General features: G+C 43.4%; 1 protein-coding gene across 1 annotated transcript in view; it reads right to left on the bottom strand.

Moving 5' to 3' along the window:
• Window positions 1–5,436: 5,436 nt before the first annotated feature.
• The window catches only part of LOC140065122 (F-box and WD repeat domain containing protein 10B-like), a 28,392-nt gene continuing 14,420 nt past the window's right edge, over window positions 5,437–19,408 (bottom strand). Inside the window, exon 13 of the mRNA XM_072112643.1 lies at window positions 5,437–6,324. Within this exon, the coding sequence (XP_071968744.1) occupies window positions 5,450–6,324 (875 nt within the window). The 3' untranslated portion in view covers window positions 5,437–5,449. The remainder of the gene's footprint in view (window positions 6,325–19,408) is intronic.

Here is a 19,408-nt window from a genome sequence, read left to right as displayed (position 1 = left end):
AGTGCAGCTCTGGAGTATAATACAGGATGTAACTCAAGATCAGTACAGGATAAGTAATGTCATGTATGTACACAGTGACTGCACCAGCAGCAGAATAGTGAGTGCAGCTCTGGGGTATAATACAGGATGTAACTCAGGATCAGTACAGGATAAGTAATGTCATGTATGTACACAGTGACTGCTCCAGCAGCAGAATAGCGAGTGCAGCTCTGGAGTATAATACAGGATGTAACTCAGGATCAGCACAGGATAAGTAATGTCATGTATGTACACAGTGACTGCACCAGCAGCAGAATAGTGAGTGCAGCTCTGGGGTATAATACAGGATGTAACTCAGGATCAGTACAGGATAAGTAATGTCATGTATGTACACAGTGACTGCACCAGCAGCAGAATAGTGAGTGCAGCTCTGGGGTATAATACAGGATGTAACACAGGATCAGTACAGGATAAGTAATGTTATGTATGTACACAGTGACTGCACCAGCAGCAGAATAGTGAGTGCAGCTCTGGAGTATAATACAGGAGGTAACTCAGGATCAGTACAGGATAAGTAATGTCATGTATGTACTAAGTGACTGCACCAGCAGAATAGTGAGTGCAGCTCTGGTGTATAATACAGGATGTAACTCAGGATCAGTACAGGATAAGTAATGTCATGTATGTACACAGTGACTGCACCAGCAGCAGAATAGTGAGTGCAGCTCTGGAGTATAATACAGGATGTAACTGAGGATCAGTACAGGATAAGTAATGTTATGTATGTACACAGTGACTGCACCAGCAGCAGAATAGTGAGTGCAGCTCTGGAGTATAATACAGGGTGTAACTCAGGATCAGTACAGGATAAGTAATGTCATGTATGTACACAGTGACTGCACCAGTAGCAGAATAGTGAGTGCAGCTCTGGGGTATAATACAGGATGTAACTCAGGATCAGTACAGGATAAGTAATGTCATGTATGTACACAGTGACTGCACCAGCAGCAGAATAGTGAGTGCAGCTCTGGAATATAATACAGGATGTAACTCAGGATCAGTACAGGATAAGTAATGTCATGTATGTACACAGTGACTGCACCAGCAGCAGAATAGTGAGTGCAGCTCTGGAATATAATACAGGATGTAACTCAGGATCAGTACAGGATAAGTAATGTCATGTATGTACACAGTGACTGCACCAGCAGCAGAATAGTGAGTGCAGCTCTGGGGTATAATACAGGATGTAACTCAGGATCAGTACAGGATAAGTAATGTCATGTATGTACACAGTGACTGCCCCAGCAGCAGTATAGTGAGTGCAGCTCTGGGGTATAATACAGGATGTAACTCAGTATGTACACAGTGACTGCACCAGCAGCAGAATAGTGAGCGCAGCTCTGGAGTATAATACAGGATGTAACTCAGGATCAGTACAGGATAAGTAATGTCATGTATGTACACAGTGACTGCACCAGCAGCAGAATATTGAGTGCAGCTCTGGGGTATAATACAGGATGTAACTCAGGATCAGTACAGGATAAGTAATGTCATGTATGTACACAGTGACTGCACCAGCAGCAGAATAGTGAGTGCAGCTCTGGAGTATAATACAGGATGTAACTCAGGATCAGTACAGGATAAGTAATGTCATGTATGTACACAGTGACTGCACCAGCAGCAGAATAGTGAGTGCAGCTCTGGGGTATAATACAGGATAAGTAATGTCATGTATGTACACAGTGACTGCACCAGCAGCAGGATAGTGAGTGCAGCTCTGGGGTATAATACAGGATGTAACTCAGGATCAGTACAGGATAAGTAATGTCATGTATGTACACAATGACTGCACCAGCAGCAGAATAGTAAGTGCAGCTCTGGGGTATAATACAGGATGTAACTCAGGATCAGTACAGGATAAGTAATGTCATGTATGTACACAGTGACTGCACCAGCAGCAGAATAGTGAGTGCAGCTCTGGGTATAATACAGGATGTAACTCAGGATCAGTACAGGATAAGTAATGTCATGTATGTACACAGTGACTGCACCAGCAGCAGAATAGTGGGTGCAGCTCTGGGGTATAATACAGGATGTAACTCAGTATGTACACAGTGACTGCACCAGCAGCAGAATAGTGAGCGCAGCTCTGGAGTATAATACAGGATGTAACTCAGGATCAGTACAGGATAAGTAATGTCATGTATGTACACAGTGACTGCAGCAGAATAGTGAGTGCAGCTCTGTAATATAATACAGGATGTAACTCAGGGTCAGTATAGGATAAGTAATGTCATGTATGTACACAGTGACTGCACCAGCAGCAGAATAGTGAGTGCAGCTCTGGGGTATAATAAAGGATGTAACTCAGTATGTACACAGTGACTGCACCAGCAGCAGAATAGTGAGTGCAGCTCTGGAGTATAATACAAGATGTAACTCAGGATCAGTACAGGATAAGTAATGTCATGTATGTACACAGTGACTGCACCAGCAGCAGAATAGTGAGTGCAGCTCTGGGGTATAATACAGGATGTAACTCAGGATCAGTACAGGATAAGTAATGTCATGTATGTACACAGTGACTGCACCAGCAGCAGAATAGTGAGTGCAGCTCTGGGGTATAATACAGGATGTAACTCAGGATCAGTACAGGATAAGTAATGTCATGTATGTACACAGTGACTGCACCAGCAGCAGAATAGTGAGTGCAGCTCTGGGTTATAATACAGGATGTAACTCAGGATCAGTACGGGATAAGTAATGTCATGTATGTACACAGTGACTGCTCCAGCAGCAGAATAGTGAGTGCAGCTCTGGAGTATAATACAGGATGTAACTCAGGATCAGTACAGGATAAGTAATGTCATGTATGTACACAGTGACTGCACCAGCAGCAGAATAGTGAGTGCAGCTCTGGGGTATAATACAGGATGTAACTCAGGATCAGTACGGGATAAGTAATGTCATGTATGTACACAGTGACTGCTCCAGCAGCAGAATAGTGAGTGCAGCTCTGGAGTATAATACAGGATGTAACTCAGGATCAGTACAGGATAAGTAATGTCATGTATGTACACAGTGACTGCACCAGCAGCAGAATAGTGAGTGCAGCTCTGGGGTATAATACAGGATGTAACTCAGGATCAGTACAGGATAAGTAATGTCATGTATGTACACAGTGACTGCACCAGCAGCAGAATAGTGAGTGCAGCTCTGGGGTATAATACAGGATAAGTAATGTCATGTATGTACACAGTGACTGCACCAGCAGCAGGATAGTGAGTGCAGCTCTGGGGTATAATACAGGATGTAACTCAGGATCAGTACAGGATAAGTAATGTCATGTATGTACACAGTGACTGCACCAGCAGCAGAATAGTGAGTGCAGCTCTGGGGTATAATACAGGATGTAACTCAGGATCAGTACGGGATGAGTAATGTCATGTATGTACACATTGGGGCACATTTACATACACGGTACTTCGGAGTTGCCAAAAGTGCATTGTCTGACGGTTTTGCACTCTGCCGCGATTCACCAAGATCGTGCGCCCGATATCCTGCATGTGTCGCTTCCCCGCTCAGGTCCGCCGGAGTTCACCTTCTTCCCGGTGCATGTAAGTGCATTGTCTTGTGACACAATTTGAATCTTAAATCCTGCGCTCAGTCCGAATCAGTTGGATCGTCTGACGGTCTCCCCTGATTTCTGTTGCATTAAAGTCGGCACAGCTGTGCCACAATCCGATCTCGTGTGCGTCACAATCCCAGCGCAGACACCTACCTGTCAAAGCTGCGCAAATCGGCAGCTGCAGCCTTTGCCTGAACAGGCAATTATTCAATGATATGGCTTTATTGTAAACTGGAGTGTGATTGGAGAGGTGCTACCACCTGACCAGGGGGAGTATAAAACCCCTGTGCAGGGGGAGCACATGGTCTGATTCCAGTCCTAGCTGGTCTTTGATCACATGCTCTTTACCACCAACTCTTGACCTCATGGTCTTTCCACAGAGCAGAGAGTCTGTCTTTGCCTGTCAGCACTCTTAGCACATGGTCTGAGTGAAGAGTGAGAAAGTGCACAGCACAGCTTCAAGAGGACCTGTCACCTAAATTTTAGGCACTAGGAGCTGCTTGCTAAAGTAAGCAGCTCATAGTGCTTGAACAAACACTGTGGTGGGGTACAAAAATAATCATTGGACAGCTCGCAATGCGGTCCGATGTATTCATGAGGGGGTGGTCCGAGGCGCTGCCTCTTCCTCGGACCACCCCCTCACTCCATAGGCCGGCAGTGACTGCCAGGCGGCAGTCACCACCCCTAGCCACGCCCCGACCCTGCCCCTTCATGAATACGTCATGCAAGCTGTCCAACGATTACACTGTACTCCGCCGCAGTGTTATATTACATTACCGGAGGTTTCCGGTAACGCTATCACTCTAAGCGTTTGATCAAGCACTAGGAGCTGCTTACTTTAGTAAGCAGCTCCTAGTGCCGATAAATTGGGTGACAGGTCCTCTTTCAGTACTGACACAGAACCCAATTCCAGGAGTCAGGAGCTGAAGCTTCCACATTTTGGACACATCTCCATCTCCATTATTCCAGCCTGCATCTACTACCAGGCTGGTGCAGTATTCCTGAGCACCACTCTCCACGACCACTCCAGTACCAGAATCTGCTGTTTGACCATTTGGCCCGTTGCCTGCGACCTGTTATTCAATAAAGAACCGTGAGTTATTTTGCACAACGTTGCCTCCGTCTGATCCCTGGATACGGCTGTTACCACCACGGGCTTCCCATCCATTACCCAGGGACATATCTTACAGACACTCAGGGGTTTCCCCAGGGAGAACTAGTACATCAGCCTCGCCCTCCATATTTCTTGCACACTCCACCTGCTGGAGACCTGCCAACTTGTAGGACATTCCTCCGGTACCCATACCAAGCACCGCGACATCAGCGTGCCCTAGGCCACAACCGCCAGCCACTCCGGTATTCTGGGCCCCCGCTGCCTCCAGGCCCCAAGAAAAGGCTAGGCCCCGGTGGGGGATGTTGCATATGCGGTGGCCGGGTGCCAGGCCCTGCCTCCTTTGACACTCTCTATGTCAAAGGTGCACCAAAAAAAAGTTGCTGCACACTCTCCGAGCAGTGCAGGGGGCGTCAGATTAATGAATGCTGTGCACCAGTGTTCAGTAATCTGCTGCACCCTGCACTCATACATGAACTGCTGACATATATAACCCCCTTTTTTAATGTGATTTTCTTTGCTCCTATTAGTTTTCCTGCTGATAATGTGTGATTGCTTTGTATGTCAATATATTGGCACTGTATCCATCCAGTATTATAAGATGTTCCTCATTATTTGTTGCAAAATTAAAGGAACTTGGTCATTTACAGAGGAAAACAATTACAATGTCTTTCAGAAAACAATCCAGACCTTTGGTTTGCAATGTGCAGTATATTTGCTCTCATTCCTAATCATAGAAACACATCTTTCCCAAATTCGGGTGCGGCAATCTTCCCAGCTTTGGTAAAGTGGTCTATGCTCTTTCCATTGATCTTCCTCAGCCAGGCCTTCTTGCTGTCTTTGCTCTTTGCGGCCTGAACCTGTTCGTCCTCTTCTTTCTGCTGAGACGTCTTCTCCGCTTGGAATTCCTTCAGCTGCTTCACAGTAAGGAGTTGGAAGCTGCTGTGTTCCCTGTATGGGTCCGCTGTCGGGATCTGATCGGGGGCTTTGCGTTTCGGTATATTCACTTTGTTATTTTGCCCCATGATCATCCGTGTGGGTTGAACGGATTCGCTGCTTGTGTAGAGACCAATTTGCTTCACCCCGGCATCAAGGGCGGACGTGGATCTTCTGTGGACGCCATAGTACTTTTGGGTCTTCCGGTAATCGCAGCTTGTCCGTGGGCGAATGATAACTGGGCACGGTATGGTGGAACGAATCTGCGGCCCATGTAAAGAATCTTTCATCTTCAGCCCCAGTTTTCTTATCTCAAAAGCTGTGAGGACCGTCCTCATGTCTACAGGAACAGCAGAAGACTTTAACTGCTCTAAAATAATCAGGGGGTCAATACTCTGGCCCTGTGCTCGAGGAGAAGGCGAAATTAATGTCTTTTGTTCATTACCAGATAGTGTAACCCCCCAGATGTCCCGGATTCTGGAGTTGTAGTGCATATTCGATCCCACTGCATCTGTCTTCTGTAAATTTTGGATAGTACTGACTTTTAGGAGAATTTGATTGGGGCTCATGGGAGTGTGCGGTCCACGTTGCTTTATACGTTGCAGCGCTGCACTCTCGCTTAGGGAAAGAGCAGATTTGCGGCCTGGAGATCCGTATCCTGATTCGTCATCTGCAGTTTACATAAAATATATTAGAATATATATATGTACATTTAATAACCTTTTTTTCTAATAAAATGTGATGCTGATTGTATCTGTTAGTTTAACCTGTCAGTTAATCTAAACCAAGAATAACTACCATAATGTACAAGAATATATAACTACTATAATACTACCCCCTATGTACAGGAATATAACTACTATAATACTGCCCCCTATGTACAAGAATATAACTACTATAATACTGCCCCTATGTACAGGACTATAACTACTATAATACTGCCCCCTATGTACAAGAATATAACTACTATAATACTGCCCCTATGTACAGGACTATAACTACTATAATACTGCCTCCTATGTACAAGAATATAACTACTATAATACTGCCCCCTATGTACAAGAATATAACTACTATAATACTGCCCCTATGTACAAGAATATAACTACTATAATACTGCCCCTATGTACAAGAATATAACTACTATAATACTGCCCCCTATGTACAGGAATATAACTACTATAATACTGCCCCTTATGTACAAGAATATAACTACTATAATACTGCCCCCTATGTACAAGAATATAACTACTATAATACTGCCCCTATGTACAAGAATATAACTACTATAATACTGCCCCCTATGTACAAGAATATAACTACTATAATACTGCCCCCTATGTACAAGAATATAACTACTATAATACTGCCCCTATGTACAAGAATATAACTACTATAATACTGCCCCCTATGTACAGGAATATAACTACTATAATACTGCCCCTTATGTACAAGAATATAACTACTATAATACTGCCCCCTATGTACAAGAATATAACTACTATAATACTGCCCCCTATGTACAGGTATATAACTACTATAATACTGCCTCCTATGTACAAGAATATAACTACTATAATACTACCTACTATGTACAAGAATATAACTACTATAATACTGCCCCCTATGTACAAGAATATAACTACTATAATACTGCCCCCTATGTACAGGAAAATAACTACTATAATACTGCCCCTTATGTACAAGAATATAACTACTATAATACTGCCCCCTATGTACAAGAATATAACTACTATAATACTGCCTCCTATGTACAAGAATATAACTACTATAATACTGCCCCTTATGTACAAGAATATAACTACTATAATACTGCCCCCTATGTACAAGAATATAACTACTATAATACTGCCCCCTATGTATAAGAATATAACTACTATAATACTACCTACTATGTACAAGAATATAACTACTATAATACTGCCCCCTATATACAAGACTATAACTACTATAATACTGCCCCCTATGTACAAGAATATAACTACTATAATACTGCCCCCTATGTACAGGAGTATAACTACTATAATACTGCCCCTATGTACAAGAATATACTACTATAATACTGCCCCCTATGTACAAGAATATAACTACTATAATACTGCCCCCTATGTACAGGAATATAAATACTATAATACTGCCCCCTATGTACAAGAATATAACTACTATAATACTGCCCCCTATGTACATGAATATAACTACTATAATACTGCCCCTATGTACAGGAATATAACTACTATAATACTACCCCCCTATGTAGAAGAATATAACTACTATAATACTGCCCCCTATGTACAAGAATATAACTACTATAATACTGCCCCCTATGTACAAGAATATAACTACTATAATACTGCCTCCTATGTACAAGAATATAACTACTATAATACTGCCCCCTATGTACAAGAATATAACTACTATAATACTGCCTCCTATGTACAAGAATATAACTACTATAATACTGCCCCCTATGTACAAGAATATAACTACTATAATACTGCCCCTATGTACAGGACTATAACTACTATAATACTGCCCCTATGTACAGGAATATAACTACTATAATACTGCCCCCTATGTACATGAATATAACTACTATAATACTGCCCCCTATGTACAGGAATATAACTACTATAATACTGCCTCCTATGTACAAGAATATAACTAGTATAATACTGCCTCCTATGTACAAGAATATAACTACTATAATACTGCCCCCTATGTACAAGAATATAACTACTATAATACTGCCCCTATGTACAGGAATATAACTACTATAATACTGCCCCCTATGTACAAGAATATAACTACTATAATACTGCCCCTATGTACAGGAATATAACTACTATAATACTGCCCCCTATGTACAAGAATATAACTACTATAATACTGCCCCTATGTACAAGAATATAACTACTATAATACTGCCCCCTATGTACAGGAATTTAACTACTATAATACTGCCCCTTATGTACAAGAATATAACTACTATAATACTGCCCCCTATGTACAAGAATATAACTACTATAATACTGCCCCCTATGTACAAGAATATAACTACTATAATACTGCCCCCTATGTACAAGAATATAACTACTATAATACTGCCCCCTATGTACAAGAATATAACTACTATAATACTGCCCCTATGTACAAGAATATAACTACTATAATACTGCCCCCTATGTACAGGAATATAACTACTATAATACTGCCCCTTATGTACAAGAATATAACTACTATAATACTGCCCCCTATGTACAAGAATATAACTACTATAATACTGCCCCCTATGTACAGGTATATAACTACTATAATACTGCCTCCTATGTACAAGAATATAACTACTATAATACTACCCACTATGTACAAGAATATAACTACTATAATACTGCCCCCTATGTACAGGAAAATAACTACTATAATACTGCCCCTTATGTACAAGAATATAACTACTATAATACTGCCCCCTATGTACAAGAATATAACTACTATAATACTGCCCCCTATGTATAAGAATATAACTACTATAATACTACCTACTATGTACAAGAATATAACTACTATAATACTGCCCCCTATATACAAGACTATAACTACTATAATACTGCCCCCTATGTACAAGAATATAATTACTATAATACTGCCCGCTATGTACAAGAATATAACTACTATAATACTGCCCCCTATGTACAGGAATATAACTACTATAATACTGCCCCTATGTACAAGAATATACTACTATAATACTGCCCCCTATGTACAAGAATATAACTACTATAATACTGCCCCCTATGTACAGGAATATAAATACTATAATACTGCCCCCTATGTACAAGAATATAACTACTATAATACTGCCCCCTATGTACATGAATATAACTACTATAATACTGCCCCTATGTACAGGAATATAACTACTATAATACTACCCCCCTATGTACAAGAATATAACTACTATAATACTGCCCCCTATGTACAAGAATATAACTACTATAATACTGCCCCCTATGTACAAGAATATAACTACTATAATACTGCCCCCTATGTACAAGAATATAACTACTATAATACTGCCTCCTATGTACAAGAATATAACTACTATAATACTGCCCCCTATGTACAGGAATATAACTACTATAATACTGCCCCCTATGTACAGAAATATAACTACTATAATACTGCCCCCTATGTACAAGAATATAACTACTATAATACTGCCCCCTATGTACAGGAATATAACTACTATAATACTGCTCCTATGTACAAGAATATAACTACTATAATACTGCCCCCTATGTACAAGAATATAACTACTATAATACTGCCCCCTATGTACAAGAATATAACTACTATAATACTACTCCCTATGTACAGGAATATAACTACTATAATACTGCCCCCTATGTACAGAAATATAACTACTATAATACTGCCCCCTATGTACAAGAATATAACTACTATAATACTGCCCCCTATGTACAGGAATATAACTACTATAATACTGCTCCTATGTACAAGAATATAACTACTATAATACTGCCCCCTATGTACAAGAATATAACTACTATAATACTGCCCCCTATGTACAGGAATATAACTACTATAATACTACTCCCTATGTACAGGAATATAACTACTATAATACTGCCCCCTATGTATAAGAATATAACTACTATAATACTGCCCCCTTGCTGAGAGGTTGTGTGCAGTGTGAGCTCCTGAGGTCTCCTCATGTCTGGAGCTAGCCCAGGGCGGGGCCACCCTGGGTGGGGAAGTTCCCCATGCAAGGTTTAGGCTCCAAGGCCTTCTCTGGGAAATAACTCCCAGACACCAAAACTAATGGATGAGAATCCTAAAGTCTCCAGTTCAGTAAGTCATGTCAGCGGCTGCAGTTCAGCCAGAAGTAGTGAAGTAAAGAATGAAGAGTTTGTGAAGAAAGAAGCAGCAGTAAGTTCCAGTTTGGTGAAGTCACCTACCAGTGTGAATGTGCAGCAGAAGCCAGTGAGTGGGAACACAATGTCGGGTCATCCAGGACAGAGGAGCGAGCAGGTTGTGCAGGAGCAGAGGAAGCCTCCAGCCCCAGCCTCAGCTGTGCCGTGTACACCTCCATCATCCAGGCAGAGGAGAACATCTCTGGAGAAGCAGACCTTGCTGGAGAACCTGCAGCAGCCTGTACTGATCCGCTCTGAGCGCACACGGTATGGGAGTGGAGGCAGCAAGGCCGAGACCAAACTAGCAGGGAGGCCTCAGGCTGCCACAAGTGCTGCTACTGGACAGTGTCACCCCCCAGCAGTAAGAGCCGCAGCGCGCCAGAACCCAACAGTGGCGCAGAGACCCGGACCCAGCAGAGTGCCATCACCTACCACCTGTAAGAAACCTGCAGCAACTCCATGTGCAGCGGCTGAGCGTGCACCTGCAGCAACTCCCTATGCAGCGGCTGAGCGTGCACCTGAGCTCCTCCTGGCTGATCAGATCCCAGCACTAGTAAAGAGACTGGGAAACCTGAAGGAACAAAAACTGCTGCTACAAAAAAACATTGGGGGACATTTACTATGGTGTTTCCGCCAGTTTTGTGGCGCTCTCACCACATCTTCTGCTCTCAGACCTATTTATTAGCTGTCGGGGACAGAAAAAATGACTTTTTCCGCCTGCTCCGACTCTTCTCCGAAAAGGGGCGTGGCTTTGGCGGAGTGGAAACTCAGACAGAATTAATATGTGTCACAGCCATTTTTGGGCGCTGTAAACTGGCGGAAAGTAGACCAAAAGAAAACTGGTCTAGCAGGGACTGTTGGACATATTTCTGGTGCTCGGGACAGATTTTGGTCCCAGGGACAGAAAATGGTCTCGGGGACAGAAAATGTCTCTGCACAGCTCTACAATATTAAATGTGTATCTTCTTTCCGAGAGCAGGTCGGTAACAAAGCCAATGCAGACACCGACACTTTAAGTAAATGTCCCCCATTGACTGTGCCTACAAGCTCAAGGCAGCAAACCCGGAGAGACATGAGCTGTTAGACAAGAAGCTCACCACCCTGGCCAAGCAGCTCGCTGACAATGTCGCCCAGACTGAGGCTGTCCTGGAGCAGATGGGTCCCCTGGCAGAGACCTACAGGAACCAGGAGCGCTTCCAGGCCCAGAGACATCATGGAGGGGCATCTAATCCGGCAACTGAGACCAAGGGGAAACCTATACTCCAGCCTGCGACTTTCCCATACCAGCAAGGGGATCTCTACAAGAAAGATAAAGCCATGAAACAGCAACCACCCACAGCAGAAGCACCACAAGTCCCAGCAGCCTGCAATCAGCAGAAGGATCACAGCCGTCCCTCTGATGTTACCAGAGCAGTGAAAACACCGCATGTCCCAGCATTCAGCGTGCAACGTGGACATCTGCCTGATGGTAGCGGAGAACAAGCACCACAAGTCCCAGATGACAGCTCACTGCAGCAGGACTGTGCACCTGATCCTGAAGGTAACACTGTGGCATCTGAGCAGGATCATCAGGACTCTGCTGGGACTGATGGTACTGACATTGGTGGGACTTCAGTGCCTGATACTGCTCATACATCAGTGCCTAATGCCTTTGCCCCTACTGTCTGTGATACTGCCGCCCCTAATGTCTGTGATACTGCTGCCCCCAATGTTGGTGATAATGCTGATTTATCTGCGTCTGTTCCTGTTACCAATGTTGATACCATTGTGTGTGATAATGTTCCAACAGGGGAAGCGCAGTCTGTGTGGGATGTTGCCATAGAGCAGGCAGAGCAGTGTATGGAGGCTGATGGTGGGGAGGGGGTAGTACAGTCTGATGCTCAGGACTTCCCCCCTCTAGTTGCTGAGGTAGCAGACCCTCAGAGTGCAGGAGCCCAGCGGCCCCCGCAGCGCCCCCAAACACAGCAGGGTACGGGCCCTCACCAGTCTTCTTCTGGCAACGCCTGGAGCCGGGGTGCACCATCTTTTTCATCCGGCTCACATTACACCGGTCAGGCATTTAAGAGGAGGAATGTGGTGAGATTTAGGCACAAAGGGGCCAAGGAGGACCTACCTGACAGGCGGTTTGTGGTCAGGTCGCTATTGTGTGAACAGATGGGTTTCTCGCCAAGTGACATTTTGGCAGTAATTAACCTCCCCGATCGCCAGGGATATGACGTGAGCTTTAAGCTGATGGGCAACCTGGACCGCTTTTGGGCCATCTTCCCCAGGTTTAGAGATGCAGAGGGGTGGAATAATTTCAGCTTCATCCCCATCTCTAAACTTGGTACAGTCACTGTCACAGTCATCTTCTGGAATGAGTCTGTTCCCCAGCAGGATATTGTCATCTGGCTCAAGAGGCACTGTGACCTCATGTCAGAGCTCACCAAGACCCGGGATGAGGACGGGATCTGGACAGGAGGGTGGAAGGTCCTGGTGAAATTAAGACAATATAACAACATAACCCAGCACCTGCCCAACTCCTTCTTCATTGGCCGGGAGAAGGGGGTATGTTTCTATCCAGGTCAGCCCCGTAGATGCTTCAAATGCGGTAGAGTCGGTCACATCGCCAGTAATTGCTCTGTGGTCAAGTGCAGCCTGTGTGGGGATATCGGCCATGTAAGTGCGGACTGCCAGAACATCAGGTGTAACCTGTGCGGTGAGATCGGGCATGCCCACAGGGATTGTCCCAATGCCTGGCACAACATATGTAAGAGCTTCCATGATGAAGACCTATTGGCAGGGGCAGATGACCTGGGGGAGGAGGAGGCTTTGTTATTAGGGTCAGATCAGGCTAGGCCAGAACCTCATCAGGTCCTAGAATCAAGTGATGCTATACCAACACCAGACCAGCCTCAGACCCAAACCACAGAGGGAGATATGGAAGTTGTCCAGCAGGTTGCACCACCCTCAGTGCTCATATCCTCTCCAGCCACAACATCTGCTAATAAGAGGAGGAAAAAAGATAGGTCCACCCGGAAGCCTGAGGGTGAGTGGACCACAGTTCACAAGTCATCAAAGATCAGAGTGGACAGTGGAACAGACATGACCATGACAGTGAATAGATTCAGTGTCCTCTCAGAGTCAGATGCAGAGGAGGAGCTAGAGAAGGAACTGCAGAGGATGGTGGCAGAGTATGATGAGGATCCCGATGGTGACCCCCCCTCAAAACGGAGACCCCATAGGGTGGGGCCAGAGTCTGAATCAGACATGGAGACGGGTGGTGAAGAGGAGGGATCTGATCCAGATTTATGATGATGGGGACACTCTCTCTGCTTCTTGTTATAGCTCTAATGGCGAACTTTAATCTGAAAATAATATCTAGCAATGTCAACAGCATTAGGGCAAGAAGGACAAGACATGCGGTGTATGAACATCTACATTATCTCGATGCCGATGTCTTTTTCCTACAGGAGACTCATCTTAATAGTCTTAGTTTGTTAAAAGAAGCAGAGAGAGAATGGCGCTCCGGGCCGTCCATCTGGTCACTGTCTGTGGAGCCATGTGCCGGGGTCTCCATACTGTTTAATACCCACGATGTCACCATTCATAGACTAACCGAGGTGTCGATGGGAAGATGTTTGGTGCTGGAGGTTACTATCCGAGGTAGAAGGCTCCGGCTTATCAATATCTATGGTCCACAGACAGTGACTGACAGAGTCAATCTATTTAATGACGTGAAGCCCTATTTATTTACATCTCTCCCAGTCATCATGGCGGGTGATTTCAACGCCACTAGGACAGTGAGTGACAGACCCACTGGTAGGCCTCTTGCTAGGGACTCTAAGGTCTTAAATGATATTATAGCACAGTCAGGTTTGTCTGATGTCTTTGTGCAGGGTGGTAGGAAACCCAAATTTACCTACTCCTGTGCTGGGAGGTATAGCAGAATAGACCTAGCGCTGGTGAGTCCCTCGGAGGTCATTGGGGATAGAAGTGAGAAGTCTGTCCCATACTCGGATCACCTGGCCCTTTACTTCTACTTGGGTAATACAGAACGGCCAGATATAGGAAGAGGCTTGTGGAGACTAAATTCTACCCTATTAGAAGATGTGTTTGTCCAGGAGCAAGTCCACTCTCTTATACAGGGTGAATCGGAGAGAGTGTATTTCTATAATCATGTATCTGACTGGTGGGAGGATGTCAAGGAGGAGATCCGGTCCCTCTTAAAGAGACTGTCAGTAAAGAAGGGTAAGAGTAAGTACAGCCAGTATCTCAAGCTGCGGAAAGAATTGGAGTCACTGTATTCGGCGGGTGGGGATGACAAACAAAAGATTGACCGACTGAAATCTGAAATAAAGCAGTATCAGTACAGCCGCTACACGTCCCTGGTTGTGGAGCGTGACTATGGAAACTTAGTCACGCCAGATCCATATGAGAGTTGCCGGGAACGTGTGGCTAAGAAATCAATCACAGGTCTCACTGACTCCCAGGGAGTTTTACAGGAATCTCGGGAGGGTATCCTGGGGGTGGTGAGATCCTACTATGCTGAGTTATTTCAGAAGAAGGTTTTGGATAAAGAGAAAACGGCTCAATTCTTGGAGGCAACTCCAGGCCCTGACACTAGAGATTTGGACTTTTCTCCTTTGACAGCAGGAATAACAGAGGAGGAGGTTAAAGAGGCCATTGATAAGTTACATCTGAAGAAGGCACCAGGTCCTGACGGTATTACAGCAGAATTCTATAAGAAGTTCAGAGACCTCTTAGCCCCGATCCTTGTGGATGTGTTTACCAATTGTCTAAAAAATCACCTGATGCCTCCATCCATGAGAGTGTCCTCCCTTATTCTGCTGTCTAAAGGTAAGGAGCCTAGTGACATCAAGAACTGGAGGCCGATCGCCCTCTTGAATGTTGATAGGAAAATTCTGGCAAAAATCCTATTCTCTAGATTAGTCTGTTTGTCCCCGGCACTGTTGGCAGGCTCTCAGTACGGCACAGTAAGAGGGCGGAACATCTCTGGAGCAGTCATCTCGATTAGAGAGATGTTTGAGAGATGTAAAGCTCTGAGGTGTGGGAGATATGTTGTAGGTCTGGACCAGGCTAAAGCCTTTGACAGGGTTGATCATGAGTATCTATGGGCCACTTTATCAAAGTACGGTATTCCGGGACAATTTATAGATTGGCTGAGAACTTTGTATAGAGAGGCTGAGAGCTTTCCTCTGATCAATGGTTGGCAGGGGGACACTTTCGGGGTAGAGGCGGGGGTGCGACAAGGTTGTCCTCTGAGTCCACTGCTGTATGTGTTTGCTATCGACCCGTTCCTGAGATCACTGCAGCGGTGTGATTTTCAGGGGGTGCCGGTCCCCCATTGCTTGCCTTTGAAGGTAGTCGCCTACGCGGATGATGTGACTGTGGTGATATCTGAACCTCGTGAGGTGGAGATGTTGTCTGCAGCCATCAGAAGTTACTCAGAGGCCTCCGGGTCTCTGGTCAACCTTGAGAAGAGTCAAGCTTTCTGGACATTGGATACTGCTCCTGGCTTTGATCTGCCACAGTTCGCCAAGGCCTCCACCCATATTAAGATCCTTGGGGTTAAATTCGGGAGGGAAGATAATGCCAAACTAAATTGGGAAGAGAAGTTGGATACCGGAAATGTAAAGGTTCAGCGATGGAAGAACTGGAGGCTGACCTATAGAGAAAGGGTTGCTCTGATGAAGACTTACCTGGTCCCTGTCTTCCTCTACGTCTCTGTCGTCTTTCCTTTGCCAGAATCTTTCTCCGCTCGGCTCTTTAGCCTGTTCTTCCAGCTTTTATGGGGGAACAGGTTGAACCCAGTAAAAAGAGGGATCACCTACCTGCAGAGGAGAGAGGGTGGACTGGATATGTTAAATCCAAGGGTTTTCTTTGACTCCATGTTTCTGAAAGTCAATTTTGGTTGCCTGGACTCAAACAATGGTCTCCTGTGGGTAAGTAGTGTCAGGGACTGGATATTGCCTTTTGCAGAGTCTTGGGTGCGAGGCGGCAGTCTCAAGAGGGGCCGATGGACTCCTGGCTTCCTCCCCCAGTATCTGGTATATGGTCTGAAGTGCGTCAGGATGTGGAAGCTGGAGAAGTCCTACATTGTCAGTAACACCAGGAGAGACCTCTATACTAGGATATGTCGGGCTTTCTACCACTCACCACTCGCTCTCAGAGACTGTGTGACCACCACCTTACAGAAGAGTCTCAGGTTCCTCAATGCGAAGCGACTTCCCCCCAAGTTATTTGATATCTCTTGGTTGTCACTACATGGGAGGTTATTTGTGAGAGGGAACCTAAAGTTTGTGAGTGTGGCAGATAGGAAGTGTCCCCTGGGGTGTCAGCAGGAGGAGACGATGGAACATTTCATCTCTGAGTGCTGGGGAGGGAGGAAGATCTGGAAGGAAGTATCTGACCTGCTGAACATCCCGAGGCTGCAATTCCTCCAGTACCCGGACATCATCTATGGCGTCCCATCTCCAGATGGTGATATAGATCCAGGAACCATGTATCTTATAATAACAGTGATAAAGTATTACCAATGGCATGCCAGAACCCGGGTGTCCCTACACAGCGAGGACTATAACTACACGGCTGTGGTATCCCAGATATTGTCTGAGCTAAGGTGGATAAAATCACTGGAAATCAGCAAAGACCAGAGAAATAGGAAATTATGGAGGAATATATCTGGTGTTTAATTTCTATATATATTGATTTAGTTTTCTTCTTTTTCCTTTCCAGCAGCAGCAGCTATGGACTCTAAGTTACATTTACTCTGAGATTATATTTGTTTGATTCCTAATTGTGTATACAGAAGAATGTATTTTTTGTTTAATTGTATTTTGTTGGTTTTTACAATAAAAATTGCCCCCTATGTACAAGAATATAACTACTATAATACTGCCCCCTATGTACAGGAATATAACTACTATAATACTGCCCCCTATGTACAAGAATATAACTACTATAATACTGCCCCCTATGTACAAGAATATAACTACTATAATACTGCCCCCTATGTACAAGAATATAACTACTATAATACTGCCCCCTATGTACAGGAATATAACTACTATAATACTGCCTCCTATGTACAAGAATATAACTACTATAATACTGTCCCCTATGTACAAGAATATAACTACTATAATACTGCCCCCTATGTACAGGAATATAACTACTATAATAGTGCCCCCTATGTACAGGAATATAACTACTATAATACTGCCCCCTATGTACAGGAATATAACTACTATAATACTGCCCCCTATGTACAAGAATATAACTACTATAATACTGCCCCCTATGTACAGGAATATAACTACTATAATACTGCTCCTATGTACAAGAATATAACTACTATAATACTGCCCCCTATGTACAGGAATATAACTACTATAATACTGCCCCCTATGTACAAGAATATAACTACTATAATACTGCCCCCTATGTACAAGAATATAACTACTATAATACTGCCCCCTATGTACAGGAATATAACTACTATAATACTGCCTCCTATGTACAAGAATATAACTACTATAATACTGTCCCCTATGTACAAGAATATAACTACTATAATACTGCCCCCTATGTACAGGAATATAACTACTATAATACTGCCCCCTATGTACAAGAATATAACTACTATAATACTGCCCCCTATGTACAAGAATATAACTACTATAATACTGCCCCCTATGTACAGGAATATAACTACTATAATACTGCCTCCTATGTACAAGAATATAACTACTATAATACTGTCCCCTATGTACAAGAATATAACTACTATAATACTGCCCCCTATGTACAAGAATATAACTACTATAATACTGCCCCTATGTACAAGAATATAACTACTATAATACTGCCCCCTATGTACAAGAATATAACTACTATAACACTGCCCCCTATGTACAGGAATATAACTACTATAATACTGCCCCCTCTGTACAGGAATATAACTACTATAATACTACTCCCTATGTACAGGAATATAACTACTATAATACTGCCCCTATGTACAGGAATATAACTACTATAATACTGCTCCTATGTACAAGAATATAACTACTATAATACTGCCCCCTATGTACAAGAATATAACTACTATAATACTGCCCCCTATGTACAGGAATATAACTACTATAATACTGCCCCTATGTACAGGAATATAACTACTATAATACTACCCCCCTATGTACAAGAATATAACTACTATAATACTGCCCCCTATGTACAAGAATATAACTACTATAATACTGCCCCCTATGTACAAGAATATAACTACTATAATACTGCCCCCTATGTACAAGAATATAACTACTATAATACTGCCTCCTATGTACAAGAATATAACTACTATAATACTGCCCCCTATGTACAGGAATATAACTACTATAATACTACTCCCTATGTACAAGAATATAACTACTATAATACTGCCCCCTATGTACAGAAATATAACTACTATAATACTGCCCCCTATGTACAAGAATATAGCTACTATAATACTGCCCCCTATGTACAAGAATATAACTACTATAATACTGCCCCCTATGTACAAGAATATAACTACTATAATACTGCCTCCTATGTACAAGAATATAACTACTATAATACTGTCCCCTATGTACAAGAATATAACTACTATAATACTGCCCCCTATGTACAGGAATATAACTACTATAATACTGCCCCCTATGTATAAGAATATAACTACTATAATACTGCCCCCTATGTACAAGAATATAACTACTATAATACTGCCCCCTATGTACAAGAATATAACTACTATAACAC

This window comes from Engystomops pustulosus, chromosome 6 (genome assembly GCF_040894005.1).
Source record: "Engystomops pustulosus chromosome 6, aEngPut4.maternal, whole genome shotgun sequence".
Taxonomy (NCBI): domain Eukaryota; kingdom Metazoa; phylum Chordata; class Amphibia; order Anura; family Leptodactylidae; genus Engystomops; species Engystomops pustulosus.
The sequence above is the reverse complement of the archived record's forward strand: the minus strand, read 5'-3'. Positions and strand labels throughout refer to the sequence as shown.